The sequence below is a fragment of the Haliaeetus leucocephalus genome, unplaced genomic scaffold, assembly GCF_000737465.1.
Source record: "Haliaeetus leucocephalus isolate CR32 unplaced genomic scaffold, Haliaeetus_leucocephalus-4.0 Scaffold406, whole genome shotgun sequence".
Taxonomy (NCBI): Eukaryota; Metazoa; Chordata; class Aves; order Accipitriformes; family Accipitridae; genus Haliaeetus; species Haliaeetus leucocephalus.
The window spans coordinates 7,971,217-7,990,424 of NW_010972842.1; the positions used below are offsets into that span (position 1 = coordinate 7,971,217).

At 39.0% G+C, this 19,208-nt stretch overlaps 1 protein-coding gene across 1 annotated transcript in view; it reads right to left on the reverse strand.

The window, feature by feature from the left end:
- Nucleotides 1-19,208, reverse strand: part of LRIG3 (leucine-rich repeats and immunoglobulin-like domains 3) — a 43,483-nt gene that overhangs the window by 23,901 nt on the left and 374 nt on the right. The window contains exons 2-4 of the mRNA XM_010574116.1: nt 14,199-14,422; nt 12,128-12,199; nt 11,731-11,805 (exon numbers count right to left, since the gene is read on the reverse strand). Of these exons, the coding sequence (XP_010572418.1) occupies nt 11,731-11,805; nt 12,128-12,199; nt 14,199-14,422 (371 nt within the window). The remainder of the gene's footprint in view (nt 1-11,730; nt 11,806-12,127; nt 12,200-14,198; nt 14,423-19,208) is intronic.

Here is a 19,208-nt window from a genome sequence, read left to right on the forward strand (position 1 = left end):
CTCTTCACCCTCAACCCCCCGTGGGCCACAGGGGGGGGGGGGGGGGGGGGAACCATCACAAAAAAAAACAACTTTCCAACAAAGTGCTGTTATTACTGTACTCAGACAAAAGAAGCTGCACACACCACATTGGTTTCATTTCACAGACCCTCAAGGGGAGATCAGAGCAACAGAGATCCCCTGCAACAAGAGAACCAGTGCATCAAGTTCCAACAGAAGCGGACCTGCAGCAATTTGACCACAATTTCTTCATGTGCAAGAAACAGCAAAACGCTACGGATTCCTTACAACTTCTCCTGTTACAACTAAAGCAGCAGGAGCACCAAGGAACACAGATAAAACCACCAAAAACACCTGCATGAATTTGAACATGCCTTTTGCAATTTGAGTGCCTACACCCTGACTTGCAGCAAAAAAACCCCCAACAACCCAAGAGTGCGTGCAGATTGACTGAATTATTTTCACATAAGCCTGTGTGAATAGAAGCTTAAGACAGAATATCAGTTTTTCATTACGGGTATGAGAAACCTTAGCTTTCCCTCTCAGCATTCATGACTTTAACCACACCACTAGGCCAAAACATCTCTAACAGCCCTATCAATCACGATCCCAAGATGCATTCTACATAAACAACAGCTACAACATATCTGACATATTGACTTGTACTTTCCTTGCCACTGGGGAAATACAAAGCAGGACAGCAACTTCCGTATCCATTTTGCTAAGGATCTAGTTAACACCATTTAGACTTAATAGTTCTGTGCTGAAAAAAAACCCAATTTTTAAAGATCTGAGATAGTATTATTGAGCATCTCTTGATAAAGATTGTCAATATGTAATGTTTTCTACCTAAGAGAAATATCTATGCAAGCTTCATTACTCTGATCCTGTAACATGGAAACTCCAACTCAGAAACAGATTAAGACCTAAAGTCCTATCTTTTGTTTCTATTCAAAATCTCAGCACCAAAAAAAATACCCTTGCACTTCCTTCTTCAGCATAACTCTTTCTTTTCTTCCAGGAAGATCTTGACCTGCTGTATTTTGAGAACCTCCTAGTCTTATCTCACACCATGATACCAACAAGAAGCATGTGTAGGAGCCTGGAGGTGGAGCAACCTGGTAAAAAACAAGTTGTCGAGAAAGACAGTTTTGGAGAGCTGTGTCTGTGCAGCCACTTCTCCAAAGCTGTTAGATGTAAAATAACTGTTTTAACATCTGTGTGACTCTGGACTAATACAGTATCTCCTGTCCCTCAACTGAGCCCTGAGAGGCAGGATATATTGAATACGCCTCACAAACAGGCAAATGAAATCATATTAGAGTCTCTTGCTAGAGACTAAGAGGTATATAAAGAGAAAAAAGCACTCTGCTAGGGCTAGATATATCTTTCTGAGCGGTGCTGAAGCCAAGACACTGGGGTTCATGGATGTTTAGTTTGACCGTCTTGTGTTTACATGGCTTCCAGATTAGAGCTGGCTTGGAGGCAGCCGTATCAGAACACAGGCAAAGCAGACGTGACTGTCCACATCCGAGCACATACCGTGCAATGGGTGGTCTCCATTACGTGCCACTACAGCTCACAGCCCCCTTTTTCACATTTCCTCAAATCTTTGTGGTTGCTTCACCTGTTCTTCCCTCCACTCACCCACTGACATCATATGACTCCTGGCATATCATCTACTGTTTCTTGCACTCCGCCTCCTGTCCTCCCAAACTCCTTTGGACTTTTGGAGCTCTTGTAAGAAACAATGATGTCAAGACACTGAGTGAAAGAAAATTTAAGCAAAAAGAAAAAAAATAATTGATAGTAAAGATGAAAGATCAAGACTGTAATAAACTTCCTCAAAAAGTGCTGAAAGCCACATGCTTTGTGGTTTTTAGAATAAGGCTGGACAACTTTAAGGAGCACATATCAGAACAAAGAGTCTCAGTAACTCCTACAAGAAGAAAGAGAGAAAAAAAGATTTTTTTTTCTTCAATTTCTACTCATTTGACTACTAAAATTAGCCATACTGTAATGAACAATTACATAATTTAAGATATTGTAATTATGGTTTCAAGCTGAACACTACTCTTACAAAAAATCCCTTGATATGAATGGGACTACATGCTCTTCTCACCATTAGACACCCAACCACACTGAAATAAGAACATCCAGTTTTTTGAATCTTTTCAACTATTAGATACAGAAATATTTCAAGTGAAACTGTTTTTCTCCAAGATGAAGATGCCAGAAATAGAGTCAAGATTCTGGCTCACTTCCAGTCCTACTGGTAGGTCTACAAGTCTGCTGCCTCCTTCAGACACAGGCTTCTTAACGTTTCTTGCAGCAAGCAGTTGTTCTTTCTTTTGAAGGTCTTCATTCCATGATCCATGCCTGTCATTGCTCTTTCAGGCCACATGTCAGCAAGTCTCTGCTCTTATTTTTTTGTGCTTTTTGCAGCATACAGCTGTCCAAAACTTGAGACCAAAGGTTTGTTGATTCCCAAACCAAACATAAACTGGGAAAAAGGGAAGAGAAAGATGCAGACTGAAACAGCTCTGGGATCAGAGCTTCCAAACTTCCAAACACATGATACTTCCATAGCAATTCTCTTCTGATTCCAGTCATAGTACCAATATGTAATTAATTAAACTTTCCTTCCAAACTCTCTTCTTGATACCCTGGAGTCTGTTTCCCATTCCACTTTCTGAGTTACTGAGCATGTGATAGCCAAGTGAAGGTGTAAGTTCATCACTTTATTTTAACAACAGTAAACAAAAGCAGTACAGGCATAGCTATTTCAGCATGAGCTGACAACAGGAATAATAACCCACTGCAGATTTGGTGAGCTCTGTGACTGTTAGCGAATGCTACAGTCTTGGACAATTATAAATATAACCTAGATTAATCCCAGCATAGTGCCCTCCAGTATTATAAATCATCTTTCTAATCTGATGTACAGACTAGTTAAGTAAAAACACCTATCCTTTATTCTTACGGAGCCAACCCTCCCTTTTGTAGGGCACAGACCGAAGTCTAGGCACTTCAGACCGCACACCCTTCTACATCTACTCCCAATCTCAACTGTTAGTACAAGTTGAGGGATGATCTCTTATCCATTTCTATTTCACTCAAGACACTGAGTCATTACATTTCACTGCTCTACTGCAATAACCACCTACCACTTCTCTAAGACATAAGCCCAATACCTATGCCTGACCTCTTAACTTCATTCTGACTTCCATCCTTCTCTGTACTGTATGCCCTACAACTTGGCACCTCCTCCTTGGTAAAATTTCCTACCGTTCTTCCACGTTGTCACATGGGAACAGTGTTCTCTATTTTTCTGATCCATTCTTATTCCTTTTAATTCATCTTTTTCTTTAACACTGTTGATCAGAAAATCATGCCAGTTTTTTCCACTGCAAATAGCTCATAAAATTTGCATTCTTTTCCATTCTCATTGCAAAAGCATTCGTTTAGGCTGTCACTACTTTTTATTTTTGCTACAACAAACTCTGGGTTTCTACATACTTCTTCCTTTTCCCATCATTCAGCTTAAATTGCTGCCATAAAAATCTAGTTTCCATGTCTGCAACTCTGACTAAGACAGGTTCCTTTTCAAATTCTTTCATTTACTTCCTCTTAGTCTCCACACCAAATGTCAAAGACTGCAAGAACTAATTCCAGTAAGTTTCTTCACTCTAGCTTTTTGCTCACAGCTTCAGCCCAAGTCACACATGGCTTACCACCACTCCCATTTTTGGGACTTTCTCCAAGTAGCCTTACGCCTGAAGCCCAGTCTGGCATTCCTCTATCCTTTCTTTCAATCCTTCTTCAAAACAAACTCTTTGAGGCAGCATCCAAATCTTAATCCTTCCCATAATAAAGTGGTAGCTGAAGAGATGACAAGGATGTAAAATATTTGACCAACATTTTCTTAATATTGGGAGCCAGACTTCAGTTTAGTATGCTAGCTTTATAAACACACAATACCACCTTCTCTGGCAAGCATAGAAGGGAAAGGCATCCACTCCTACTGAATGTAAGCTTTCATTTTCAGGAGTTGCATCTAAACTTCTGTCTTGTGACTGTAGCTTTCTAAACACGAACTGAGACAGTGTTCTCCTGGATTTTACACAGAACTTCCACTCCCAGCCTACTGTGAGATGACAAAGAGGCAGATTTCTCGTACCTACCTCTATTCCAAATTATCTTGCAAACAAGGATTATGAAAAATCTTCTATCTTTACAGAAGGCCCTTCACAGGCATTTTTCTCATCAAGATACTGCCACACAGTGCAAACTAACACTGTTATTTCCACATTGCCAGCTGGGACAAATGTATCATCTATTTTGCATGTTTGGTTCAATTAGCTGAATTTTACTTCTCAATATGACTATCTGAAGCATGATCTGGGATGTCCACTATCACAAAACATATTTAAATACACTCTTCCATGTTTTCAACAGAAATGGACACATAATACTAAAATAAAATCCCTTCTAAATAGTATAAGGGATTAATCACCACTTTTCTTCAGTAACTACATTTGTGCATAAAGTTAGATAGGCATTTAAGCTGTGTTAATCAAAGCCAGGATGCGACAGCACACATTCAAATTTTGGAAGAGTACCTTTTTGGCAACAAAGATTTTATTTTTTTTTTAACAAAGAATGAAAACCAGTGACCAGTATATGCTCTATTATTCCCCCCCACATGAAGAAGGCAAGACTGTTTTGTTCTTCCTTGTTCTTATGAAAGCAAGCATGAAGCTGCCTAAAATACAGATGAACTTACAAATCTTTAGTCACAAGTTCAGTGTCTTGTTTAGCAAAGATCTACGATAAGCCACTTCAACTTAAGAGTTAGTTTACTTAGTTTTAAGAGCTATAAAGAAAAATCCTTTTTCAGACTACGTATTTAAGTTAGGTAGCATGAACAATCCCATTCACCCCGAAAGCCCTGTAAGTAGATACTGACACTGCAGTATCATAAACTCCACATACTAAAGGTTTGTGTCACATTGGAGTTAGCTCTGTCTCCACTGCTTGACAGCACAATGCTTTACCAATCTCAAGAAACAACCGTGTTGTAGCTAGCTCTTTCATCAACAGGATTTTATTCAGATTAGAGCAAAGCATGCTGTCCATTGAAGAAACTTTACTGATGACTGAAATCAGAATTAATGAGCAACTAAGCAAGGTAGCAGGAAGGAGCTAATACAGGAAGACACAAAGCTAAACTTGGACTTTTCTGATAAACTCTGAAATTTCAAAATTAAGTTATTTATGAAGCCTAGTATACACTAAAACTTGCAGATCATCTTCTCCAATAAATTCCCTGCTGCAGCTGTGTGGGTTAGATGAACAACAAGTAGAACCTCCCATTCAGGGCACAGACTACCGTCTGGACCTGAAAAAAACTTTTTAGGCATTCCCTGGGTTTTTGTTTGTTTTCAGTGATCAAAATAATAATTTTTTTTAAACAAATAATTGTTGACAGCTTAGGTAATTTTGCTTTTTTTTTTTTTTGCTTTGAAGAGAATGACTGTACTTTTCCAGTACAGCAATTCACTTCTAGCTTTTAGATTTGCTTTTCAGAAGTGTTCGCTGAACACCAAAGGCCTGAGATTAATAATCAAGTCATCAGAGTCATTTTATACTGGCTGATCAGAAAGCTACATTTAAAGTTCAAACAATTTTGCTTACTATGAAAACTTGTGACCACTGCAGTCACCTAAGACTGGCTACTTTAAAGTCCTTTTGTCCTGGTTTTATCTCCTGCCCAATCTTTTTTGTTACTACTTTTTGTTCATTTACTTTTTTTAAGCATCCAGGACACAAGACAGTGTCTTCAAAGACGATGCATTTAAACTCAGCATATACCGACAGAAAGACATTACAAACTGATGACTGTAGAAAGCCTTCAGAAAAGTTACTTGTGGATTCAGTCCAGCACCTAACAAACAAGTGGGCACATTTCAAGAAACCTCCTCAATACTGGCAACATTCTTCATCATCTCAGAACTCAAAAGTGAATGGCCGTGCGGCTCCTTGTTTTAACTGCCTCAAAGGCGTCCTGTGCAGATGGGGTTGGAGGGTCCCCTCAGCAAAGCAGGAGAAAACCTACACCATGGTGCATATTCTGTATGCCTCTTATGAACAGAAGATTTCACATTCTCAAAAAAGTGGAGTGGGAACCTAATACAAACCACATATTAATGTAAAACTTGAAAAACATTACTGAATTGTGAATCATCCACACTCCTTTCACTTCCGCACCATTAACTTCATATTGTCCACTCTGGCTTTAGTAAGACCAAATATTTGTTTGTGTTCTAGACTAACATGATCAGTCTTTACAATGTAAGCTACAGGATATTTCCATTTAAATCACCTGAACCATATGTACTAGTGCTTTTAAATAAAATAGTCTCTATTCAATAAAATGTAAAATCAAAAGTTTATTTAAAACACTCCATCGTTTAAAGCTAGCCTAACGTTAGAATTTCACTACATGCACTAGAGACTTTGGCATGTACAGCTGTTCTAGTCCCTACAGGGAGCAAGACGATTACTATATAACATATCCTTGATGTGGGTAATAAGAAACATGTTTTTTTAATCTTAAGTCTAGTTCTATATATACATTTTGATAAGAACAGTAAAATTTAGTTGGGGAGGCAGGATTCTTTAATACTCAAAGATGTTCTGTCTCTTTAAAATCACTGCTGCCTTCCTATTTCCACAGTACTCAACACTGATGATGTTGGGTGATGTCTACGATTATGGATTTTTAAAAATTCTGCAAGTAAAGTAGCATGCGTTTCTTATTTAAACTGTGTATCCATAAACATCACCTTAAATATGTTGCAGCATTTGCAAATCACTGTTGTTCTTCCTTACAAAGCACTAAACACACTAAAAGCAGTTAACATTTTCTTAAGTTTTAAAGTAAAACCCTATGCAAATGGTAGGTGGTAGTTAAACACCATGCAGGACTTCTGTACAAGGCTATTGTACTTATATTACTCGGTTTCAATCTATTTCTGGATTCAACCTAGGTACAATACTTTACAGCAACAACAGACCTAAAAGGCAATACTAGTTTTCTTCTCATGTATCAACATCACAGATTTTCAGGATAAACAGGACAGGACTGGTACATCTTGGAAAAGGAATGCCATTAGAATGGGAACCAAATTGCTTGTTCTCCTGGAACGAGGGCATTAGTGCCCATTTCTCTACTTGACACAAAAGCAATCCACCTATCTAGAAACAATGAAAAGTAACTTGTTTATTCTCCCAGAGCTGCAGAATTTTCTACCACAACCATTCAAAGCAATTCTACATTAATTTAACTGTTTTTACAAGCACTTCAGGAATGCAAATTAGGAAACGTCTAACATATTTTACTTCTAGGGATAGATAAATACACCTACATTACTGCATGTAGCATCTGTACACTATATATTTGTGGTAATCGGTTGTTAAATCCAGTACTCTCCCCAAAAGCTTATGTTGTCCAGCACTTGGGGGGACCTGGCCTCCTGGCTAGAGCTACTGTGCTGACTGGAGACCTGGCAGTCTCTGGCAAATGGCTGAACTTCTCTACTTCTGCCTTGATAAACTGCTCTGTTCCTGCCTACTCTCACAGAAGTCAGAGCAAAGGGCTGGGTGGCTGAGCAAAAAGAACACCCTGCAATTTTAATTTCCAATAATTGACTTAAATGGTTCAACATGCTGAAAGATGCAATCAGACCTTTGCAAGTAACACCACTGTAAAACAGGCATGCCCAAGTACATTGGCTAGATATTTCAAAAAGAACCTAACTTTAGACATCTAAAACTTAGTTTAAAATAGGTATCTAGATGGGCTTCAGTAGGAAAATCATCTGAACTATCTTAGAGAAGACAAATCACTTCAGAGAGCCTTTTCCTCTCCACTCAGCCTGAAGAGGATCTACAGTTAGTAACTCGTATTTACAATGTCAAAACCTTTCAAGAATTTAGGGTAGAGAAAATGAATCCTATTCTTTGTCTGGAACATATTATATCTGTTAGTGTCAGGCAAGCCACCACAGCTTCACAACCTAAAGCCTCCTGACCAGACTTAGCCCAATGTACCAGCCATTTAGTTCACAACAGTTTCCAGATCCCCAGGAGACTCAGAAGCTCTCCTATGCCATGTGACAAGATACATACTCATCACGTGAATAAAATCATAATGAGAGTCTGCCTGCATGTGCTTGTATACTCCCCTTACGCAGACATATGGTCTTCCCATGGGGGGGGGCTGCTGCTTGATACTTTTCTCTCCCATGGTGTTCAACTCCCAACTGGTATCCATAAAAACAAAATGTTGGCATTGTTGTTTCATGTTACAGACAGAGCGTGACCATGAGACTGGGAACATCTACTGCTCTGGGGATGTTTACCCTGCATAATTCAACAGTATGCAAACATCTAAGCTAGATAAATATCAATTAGATAGCGAGAATTGAGGTAGCTCCAGAAATGGAAACTACACTAACATGATAATCCACCCATGCTTGTTTATACTGCTCGAAGAATTTAGACATACAGTGCTGTATGGAGATACCTGCACTATTTTTCACTGTAGACATATCAGCAGTGTAATTTCCTCTGCAGGGCAAGAAAATTCTTGCGGAACAGGTAAAATTCTAAGGCTCCACAGCTGAATGACAAGTACTAAGAAGTGAAAGCACTGGCATTCCTTGAAGACTCCTTGGAAAAAAAACAACTGGCTTCTCAACCAACAGTAATGAACCAATGTATATGATCTCATAAGAAATGTAACCAAATCAAGTTTCAGAAGACTAGCACCCTCCTTTCTGCTATTATTTGAAAGTCAGAGCAAAGACTCAACAAGGAAACAGTCGTTTGTTTTGGAAAGGCTCCACAAGCTCCTTTCATATAAAAGTTTAAAATCCTGAAGAAAGTCATCAGATGTTTTGAGTACAGTTATTCTTTGAAGAGTGGTTCTAAAAATTATATTCTAATTGTTCCACATGTGTTCTTTTTGCATGACTTAGCTATATTAACTCAGTTTGATTCAACTCCTCCAAATAACATCCAACACAGAAAAAAATAACTGAACATATTTTTTCACTTCTAAAAAAACCCATTAGATTGAATATTTTTCCATCTATGATTATTTTTATCATTATTTATTTTCCATCTATATTATTTTTATGCCAGACAACTGCTGTATGTCTATTCCTCTTTATTTAAATCTCATTCTACATAAAAGAATATAACATATTTCCATAAATAACTTCCAACCTGTAAGAAAAGGAGGCTGAGGGGAGACCTTTTCACTCTCTACAACTACCTGAAAGGAGGTTGTGGTGAGATGGGGGTCGGTCTCTTCTCCCGAGTGAGTGATAGGACAAGAGGAAACAGCCTGAGGTTACGCCAGGGGAGGTTTAGATTGGATATTAGGAAAAACTTCTTCACCAAAAGCGTTGTCAAGCATTGGAACAGGCTGCCCAGGGAAGTGGTTGAGTCACGCTCCCTGGAGGGATTTAGTGAAGATGTGGTGCTTAGGGACATGGTTTAGTGGTGGACTTGACAGTGTTAGTTTAACAGTTGGACTTGATGATCTTAAAGGTCTTTTCCAACCGAAACGATTCTATGATTTTATGATTCTATTCTATGTTTTGAAGAGAAACCTTTGCTTTATTTTTTGAACAATGCAATACCACTCTATAATTTTATGTTCTACATAAATCCGTTTTGAAACGGAACAAACAATTGTCTTAACTATTATACACTGACACTCATAAGTTAACGTGAAACCTTCAAATTACTTAATGAATTATTTCTACCATATTGATATCAAGGAATCTCTGCTGTGGTCATAACATAGGTATTAAATCTCAGCTGGAGCACACCTACTCAGTAATCTCCCAACACCACACAGAAGTAATGGAAATTAGAATAAGAACAAGCTAGCACCCAACCAGACCAGCTTTAACTGCATTGTTAGTATGATAACAGCTTTTAGAAATACTTTTTTTTTCCTTTTAAGTGGCAGTATACACAGTGCAGAGCACAGATCTAACAAAGGTTTTCCATGTTTCACCACCTGAATAAATGAACCAAGCTAGTGACCTAAGGATATGGAACAACCAGTCCTGCAGTGACTGATTTTCATTTATTCTCTCGAAGGAATACAAATATCTTTGCACAGCTGCAGGATGATTTTAGGTTCATCTAAATTAGTTAAGTTTCCATGAGAAAGACTAGAGGAGATGCTAAGACAAATTCTCAACTTTGTATTCATCAGAAGTAAGACAGGAGGATATATAAACCACTTTATTATGTTAGTATTTCCAACCTTGTGGTAAAAAGAACCTTAGCAAGGTGGTATTAAAAAAAAAAAAAAAGAAAAGAAAAAAAATTCTTCAGATCAATTAGATGCTTAAACTACAGAATGCTATGCCAGTGTAAAAATAAAGTCAACACTAACGCAAAATAGAAGATATGCTTAAATTCAACAGCTATTTGTCAGACACCATCTGCTTTTTCTTTCATTCTTTTCTGATTCTGATCTTTAAGAAACCACATCAGTATCAAATGTCACTTAGTTCTTATTCAAACAGAGCAGTCCAGACACAGCGGCTGCACCAGCTGACTTAGCTGACCTGGGCCTAGAGTAAAAACAAACCCCTACAAATCACCAGATGTAAGCAATTGAACAGTGATCAATTTAATTAACTGAACAGCTTTCCGAAGTTTACTGTATTGTTTTAACCCTTCAGGTTTCTTCCAAGAAAGGTAACTTGCAATTTGTATTCAAGGGCAGGATTTGGCCAGAGGGCTACATATAACTAGCTTTAGACACTTTAGATTCCCATTGATAAAACACAAATCCCACACACAAAAAACATGTCTTTTCTTTTTTCCAATTAATAGTATGATAGTAACTATTTTTGTTAGCAGTTCCTTCAACATTTTAGAGAAATTAGATTATAGGAAAAAAAATCAAGCTGATTTCAAGTGAAAACCTCAGGAATAAAATTTCCTTTAAAATCAACTGGTTTGGTTATGGGCCCTGTATGCCTTTTGCAACTTTATACCCATATTACAGATCCCACATCAAGTAACCTCCTAATTTCTTTCAAACAAAACAATGAACATAGACATAATCATGTGTCACAATTATATGTATTAACTGCAGCCATAAAAAAATTATGCCACACATTCAAATGAGCTCAAAAAGACATTGTAAAGATATTGGCAAAGCATATTCTAACCTAGATACTTGTCCTGAAGCTGCGTCTCGAGGGGATTTCCCCATACTGCCCACTGAAATTAAGGGAATTCTGCCATGATTTAACGCAAGTGGGATTTCAGCCAAGATGCATAATGATAGAGTATAACTCTTGTTTTAAAGTCTACATTGTACAAGTTTGTGTAACGTTTACTAATGTTTGTACAGTGCCTAGCACAACAGGGCTGAGGCTTCTGGGCACTACCACAACATAAATTAATTCTAATGCAGTCTTTGTATCTAAGGGAAGCATAAAAACTACAAGGATTAAGCTCAATTATACACATTTTAAACAACCTGCTAAATAATATGACATAATCAACTTCCTAACCACAAGCTGCTCTATTTCCAATTATTTCACTTTAATCTCTGTAATGCACATATTTCCAAGAACTCTGTAGAGTTAGTTCCACTAACTAGGGACAAGACTAAGTTCTACTTACAAAGACAGAAGAGTTATATTCGCAGAGACTGGTCCCAGATCTGGAATGACCTCCAGTTCATTGTTGTTCAACTTCCTATTAATATCAAAAAAGGGAGAGTCAGCTTTGATGTTAATCAGAAACAGGTACATTGGACTTGCTAAATTGCCAAACAGTGTCACCCCAAAATTCAAAAATAATTCCAGTTTCATTTAATGTAACGTATCAGAACAGCAAACATCTTTTTTGTTCAACCAATTATCCCTAGCAACATATCTATACAATTAGCATACACAAATACTGGTTGGGTTTTTTTGGTTGGGGTTTTTCGGCTTGGTTGGGTTTTGTTGGGGTTTTTGGGGTGGGGAGGGGGTTTGTTTTTGTCGGGTTTTTTTTTAATTAAGACAAATTAACTTACACTTCCTGAAGACTATGGAGGTGATCCAAGAGACTGGTCTTGATTGAAGATAATTTGTTGTGACTTAAGTCCCTATGAGATTACAAAAATAAACAGCCTGTCAGTTTTGCCATAAAACATCAGGTAAAGCAATACAATTTTAATCCAAATTATGTTATCATTTGTTTCCAAGTACATAAAAAGTTCTCATATTAATAAGATTAGAATAGAAACTCATTTGAGTATACAAGGTATAAATAAGTGTAAATACCTTGATCACTGCCAGCAGTGTCAAAGAATTTCCTATACCTCTGAAGAATTTAGAACTGTTCATTGGGATGTGTATAAAACCCATGAAAAACATCTTAAGATTTTAACTTGTATACACCAACAACCCCGCTCCCCCATCCCTTCACAACAAAAGATCTGGCTAAAGCAACCTCTTGGTTACAAGGAAAATTCATAAACCAATACTCACTGCAGTCTCATTCCTTGAGTCAATCATAATACTTGTATCGTTTACTCAGTTACTTTTCTAAAGCAATGCACAGATCGTAAATGCACAATGAGGACTGCCCATAAATCTCAATTATATTTTCATGCTTTCACACAATTCAGGACTCCACTCCTACATAACCAAATTTAATGGGGATCCTAAACAAGCAATATCAGAAGAAAACAGACATGGGGAAGCCTAATTCTATCCTGAGTTTTAAGATGTCTGTATACTAGTCACATTAATCATACTTGAAGAAGTAGCTCGAACACTTAGCTTGTGCTGCTCTGTACTGGAGATCCCAAATATATATTGATGCTGTTTATAAGAAATCTTGTTAGCATCTTTGCAGTGTTGGCTGCAAAATAAGCCAGAGTACTGAGAATGCAACACGTCTTCTTGATCGCTGTCAAGAATTTCACTTCCCTACAGAAACCATGCATCCTTACCGTATGTCGTCTCAAACGTTTGGCAACACCATAGAGTTCTAAGAAACTTTTGCTGTAGACTCTTAAGTACTGGAAACATCACAGAAATAAAAGAATGACCGTACAATAGAAGGCAGAGAAGGTAATTACAGCAGCTCAAAACTCACACATCTGTAGAGACCTGCACAAGTGGTACAGATTCACAACTGGTCTTGTAACCATGGCCAGCCCTGTTGAAGATCTCTCCCTTCTCAGTCACTCATCCACCACAACATGCGCCCTCCTGCTCCCATACTACAGCCTGTCACTACCTCACCTGCACCAATTCAGCCATCTGCAAAGTGCTCCCTGCATGTTCTAACAGTGAGTTTATCCAAGCCAGCAAACAAAAACTGCACTATTTTTAAGGAGTTCTTAAACTCACTCCAGGAAGAGTCTGCAATGCAGACGCATGAAGAATTTCATCAGCACGCTTCAGCAGTGAGCTGCTGTAGCATCAGGTAAAGGCAAAGAACTTTCTTACACTTCATGACACTTTTCCCCGTGCTAATTAAACATGAACAGTCATCCAACATGCCTGGGGTCCTCGTCAAGCCACGCAGGCATGAAGTGTATTTCAAGTTGAATCTATGAGGAAACTCCCGGGATTCATTACTTTTTCTGGATAATATGACTTAGTACAGTCACCTATACTGAACATGCCAAACACAGGCCTGACTGCCATGGATGGTGTCTACTCTCCATCTACAGTTCTGGAAGTGAAGAAACCTGATGATCAGTGTATCCTTACTGCACACAGACCAGAACTGGCTTAAATCAAGCCAGGTTCAGCGTCCATGCTAGATGTTCTGCTCTGTGACTAAGCCCTGAACAACTGCAGATCCAGAGAACTCAGGTGTCTCTGCACCCACCATTGCATATCCTTGGACACAGGTGTAATGCTGCAACCCAGCCAAGCATCTAGGTTTCTTCGACAGCACGTGGGGACGGCAAAACCACATTTTAGACTCCCCTAACTGTTTGGTGCTTTATGCAGTACTTGTTCAATGTTGCCAGGACAATTCTACCATCCCTTTTGTCCTCCCCTGGAGTCAGCGGTTAAAAAATAAAAAATAAAAAAAAGAAAAATCAAACAATAAAAATAATCCCAGGCACATACGGGCATTACGAGGGGTACCACCAGTACTCGTTTACGAGGTGTGCTCTGAGCCAGCCAACTGGATCAGGCCCAGCAGGCTGCAGAGCTGTGGCACCAGTGCCTGGCTCACGGCCACGGGCAGGGAGAAGATACGTGCTATGTTTCCCAAGCCTGCGCAGGGCAGGCCCGCAGGTGGGGAAGGCATTTTCCAGCACAAAAAAGAGGGGTTGAGGGCTTGGGGCAGGGGGAGCCACCTAGAGAAGGGGAACACCCTCCATTACCTTCAGGTGGCCACGGAGGGGATGTTTCTGAGACCCAGCTCTGGACTCAAACACCTAATACATATCTGCGCCTTCTTCCAGGTGTCTAAACCCCTACAGATTTTCCTCTTAAAGATGGAAAACCAATACAGTGTTAACATTTTCAAAAACCCACAAAAGTTAGTTTCATCATTATGATTTTGAGTTCTCCTGTAAATGAGGTTAACCACACTTCAGTTAGAGGACTGCATCTTCCACTGCTTAAAAATCTAGTGCAAACATTCCTCTGGCCATAGACTGGAGAAAAATCCCTTTGTCTGAAGGACATTAGCTGCATAGATTTGAAATTCTCATACTGCATTCTTAAATGTAAATAATGAAAAAATATGCTGTTACAAAGATCTACATGGGAATCTAACTTGGTCCTTTAAAGCAGACAGAGTAGCGACAATTTTTACCCTCAAACTTAATTCAATATTTGGCCTTAGTCTGTAGGGATTATAAGAACTATGCAAATAAACAGCCAAAATTTAGTAAAGTTATGGCTGTTAGTACCTAATATGTTACTGTTCTTCATGCTTCAGACAAGACTGAGGAATCAGTAATTATTTCAACAAAGAGTTTCAACATTAGTGCTAAAAACCTGCATTTCTTCATTTCATCTAAAAAGCCTGCAAAAGGTTTATTTAAAACATGTTTGCCTAAAGGACCTACCAGACAGTAACAGACGTGAGTAGATTTGTTCTGCTGGAGTTACAACATGTTAAAAAAAAAAAAAAAAATCTGGCAGAGTCCTTAAACTATAAAAATCCTGCAATTACAACCACTGCTGTGCATGATCACCACACTGGAGCCAGACACTTTCACTCATAGCTCAAGCTCACATCCATCTGGAGTCTATCAAGGCAACCGTGAGCGTAACAACTTACACTATGTTTCAAACTAATTTTTTTTTTGTGTTTGTTTTTTAACACTAAAGATACCCTCAGATTTTCCACATAGCACCTACTTCAAAAAATACGTACATACAAATTCCTCATTCCTGGTTTATTTACAGCAGGTTGTCAAGCACAAGTCACAAAAAAACCCAAAGCAAAATGACAACAACAAAAAAAAAACCCCTCCAGACAATACTGAATTGCCTGTTTCACACAGCTGTATACACGCTTGTCTACCAACCGTTGGATAAAATATGAATTATAAATATTTTATTAAACACCATTTGAGTACTACTGGCATGAGAAACTTCAGGACAAAAAGCCCTGCAAGTTAGATTTTTAAGTTAAATCAGAGTGGTTGGAAGTGAACCAAGAGTTAAAATATTTGTCTTTTACCAATACTTTTAAGTGAAGCTTAAGCCTATAGTTTTCAAAACTTCTACTGGATCTGAGGCATTTTTCAATTATAAAAATCTATCATCCCTGTCGCAAAGCTACAAGTACATTTCAGTCCAATGCATTTCTCAATGTATCTTAAAACAAGTATGAAGAAAAGATTTGAAAATGAACTGGTGTTTTTTCCTTCACAGAAATGGAACTGACAACATTAAAACACTAAGATTATTACTATGCATTTTCCATTTCTGAATTTTCCTTGTCTGTTAAAACCACTTCACAAGTGGGGAGAAAATCTCCTCTGTGATTACTTTTGCTACTAGAATTTCAAAAGCCGTGAAACATATAGCAGTGAATGTACTCAGAAACTTCAGAAACCAGACTTATATTAAGAAATTCTTTATAACAATAAAAAGTATATATACCTGTTCTTCACCTCAGATTTCTAATAAAAGTGATCGAGCATTTGAGTAGAACTGCCTCCACTTGAAAAAGCATGCCATAGTTTTTGAGGCCCTTTAAGAACCCGTTTTATGAAAGAAACTATTTTCTATATTCCATTACGTTTGCATGACCATCTTTTGTAACTCGCAAGTCTCTGCGTCAGAAAACTGAAACGTAACTCTGAACATCGATGCTTGTGTGACAAAAAATTGAAAGGAAGGCCTAATGCATAAAGGGAGAGGGCGAGTGTTTCTTCACACATTTTATAAATATAACTTTTAGACTCTAACTTAATTTACAACACTTAGTCACAATTATCATCTTCTTCCTTAGAGAACTCGGAAACCTGAGCCCCAAGTCAAATTTTAAAATGCAAATCCAGCAACAGCTTCTTAATCAGTCCCACTGGGGCCTATAGAGCTGCTAATTCAGCAGAAATCGGGAGAGCTGAAAAACAAAAAGCCAGGCTGTAGCTGTTTTAAGACACTGATCCAAAGTGACTCATAAATCAGCTTGCTATGTTCAAGTTTTAGTCTGGAAAATATTGAAAAACAGCTGTGAAAACCATACGGCCTTTCTTGCTGGCAATGCTGGTAGAGAACTAGAGGATTTATAAAATGTAAATACTAAAGATGTAATACAAACACAAGTGAAAACCATCTTTCAGACTTTCCCTCCCACCTCACCGACAGTTTTAGCATTCCTCGGTGAACCTGGCGAGGGGTACGGCAGTGCCACTGGGAGTTTGCACACCCGGAGGACACCGGCCAACGCTCAAACACTCTTCCTCCCTCCCTCCACCTCTGCTACACCAGCTCCAACAAAGCCACGTTCTTGCAATCTCGGGACACACATCCTGGAAGTAAATGGAAATCTAACTTCCAAACTATTTCCACACAAAGCCATTACAAATGTTTATCAGTTTTCAGCAGACTGTTATCTTCCATGAAGGCGGGGTTACAGAAGATGGTGTTTTCGGCTAAAATAACAGTAAAGCTGGCAATTATAGCCTGTTTACACCCCATTTTGTGAAGCCACACAGTAGCCTCACACTTGCCACCAAAAAGAAGGTGACATAAAGAGCCTGAGTACTGAGCTTTTTTTTTTTTTATTTCCCTCCTGTCCACTCTGAGGTCATGCAGCCTTTCCGCATTAGACACTCTCATTTTATTTCACTGGGGGACTTGACCACAAAAGGCATGAAAGAGTGAAATGGAGCTTCAAAAAACCCACTTCATCCAACACGCTCTCCCATCTGGGCGAGCAGACAGACGGGCAGAGGAAGGTGTAAAGCCTAACACGGGCCTAGACCTTCTCAGGCACAAGAGCTTTCACTCTCCTGCTTGGGAGATCTCGCCTGTGTACATTAAGAACGTGGTGTAATAGTTGTTGTTTTCTAAAGAGGATTGGAAAGCCTGCAATTAAACTACTAGCCTTTGGCTATACCCGCTATGGACTTCCATGGAAAACCCAGTAAACATACACCAATAAAATTCATAAACAGTCTTTTACAATTTTTAAGTGCGCACAGTTTGTTGCAACAATAATCCAGGCTAGTCAAACCTTTCTTGCGTATGTAAAACTGAAACGCATTATCATCTTAGAGATTGCGCAATCCCAGCTCCAAGTGCTGGGGTAGCTGGAGGTGACAGACAACGCCGCACTCTTCCTTGTTCTCTTATTAAGAAGAGGGGAAGGAAGAAAGAGCAGGGTACTTCTAAGGCATTTGACACAAACAAAAGAAATATTTACACAAAAGCGGCCAGACCACATGGTTTGGTGACACCTACAAAGATGTACTCCTCTGAGTTTAAGAGCGAGTGACACAGCTGTCCAATGAGTAATCACAGCAGGGTTTCTTACAACAGACCAAAGCTTATTTATACAAGTGGAACTTATTTTCTCACACTTTTAAAGGAATGTGAACTTACATAAGGACAATTTACACTACCATGGGAATTCTAATTATAAAAACCTCCCTTGTGCTAGCAAAAAAGCCCTGCAATGTGTTTTATTGCCTCTCAGTAAAATAAGTGGGAAAGACAAATTTGGATTACTGCTAGCGCAAAACGCTTTTTAAAGCGAGTCTCAAAATGAAAGTTCTGTGATTTCCCCCCCCCCTTTTTTTTTGTGTAGCATGCTGTCACACCTGAATTTTTACTTAACAGTGCTGAAGTAAGCTTAGCCAAGAAACTAAGCTATGAAGCTTAGCTGAGTATCAAAAAAAACCCCTTAGGTTTTGTCAGAAAACTTACGTTAGCGTACTGAAATAGTTCAAAAGAACAGGAGGGATGAAATTTAATAGGAAGCAAAACCAGTTGTTGAATGTAGAGCAGATCCGGTATGTGATTCGTATACTTCAATCACATAAGGAAAAAAAAAAAAAGTTTCTTTCCCCTCACACTTTCCTATACCACTCCTGGAAATATTCAACTCCCAGAGCCATTCCTATGTTCCGTTCCATATGGTGTCAATACAGCCATCCACATTTCATGAGTAAAGCAGCATGACCTCCAGACGAGGCAATTGAACAGAATTAGCCACAACTAATTGAAAGTCTTCCTGTTTACTTTAAAGTCCTTATCTCAATCTGCTTTGGAAATGTAATAGAAAATTAATACGACTAATATAGAAGATCTTTGAGTGACAAGAGATTAAAAACAAATGTGAAAAGTCCCTCAGCTATTTTCAGGCTTTTAGAAAGCTCCCGTAATTTATGCTTTGCCCGTAAAAGTTTGTCACCGAAAGTAAATTTGCCACAGGCGGCATTTCAGCACGCCGTACTGCGGGTTCCCTCAACCCCCGCCACCGGACCCGGCGGGGCGAGCCCCGGCGCTGGTAACACCATCAAAGCCGAAACCACCGGGCAACCGCGGCCGGTTTTCCCGATCGATGTTAACTCGACGGCTGCTGCTCGCTGCCCGCCAAAGTCGTCGGAACTTTCCCTCCTCCCCCTCTCAGAACGCCGAGGAGCGCTGCCGGGCCCGCTGTCAGCCCGCCCG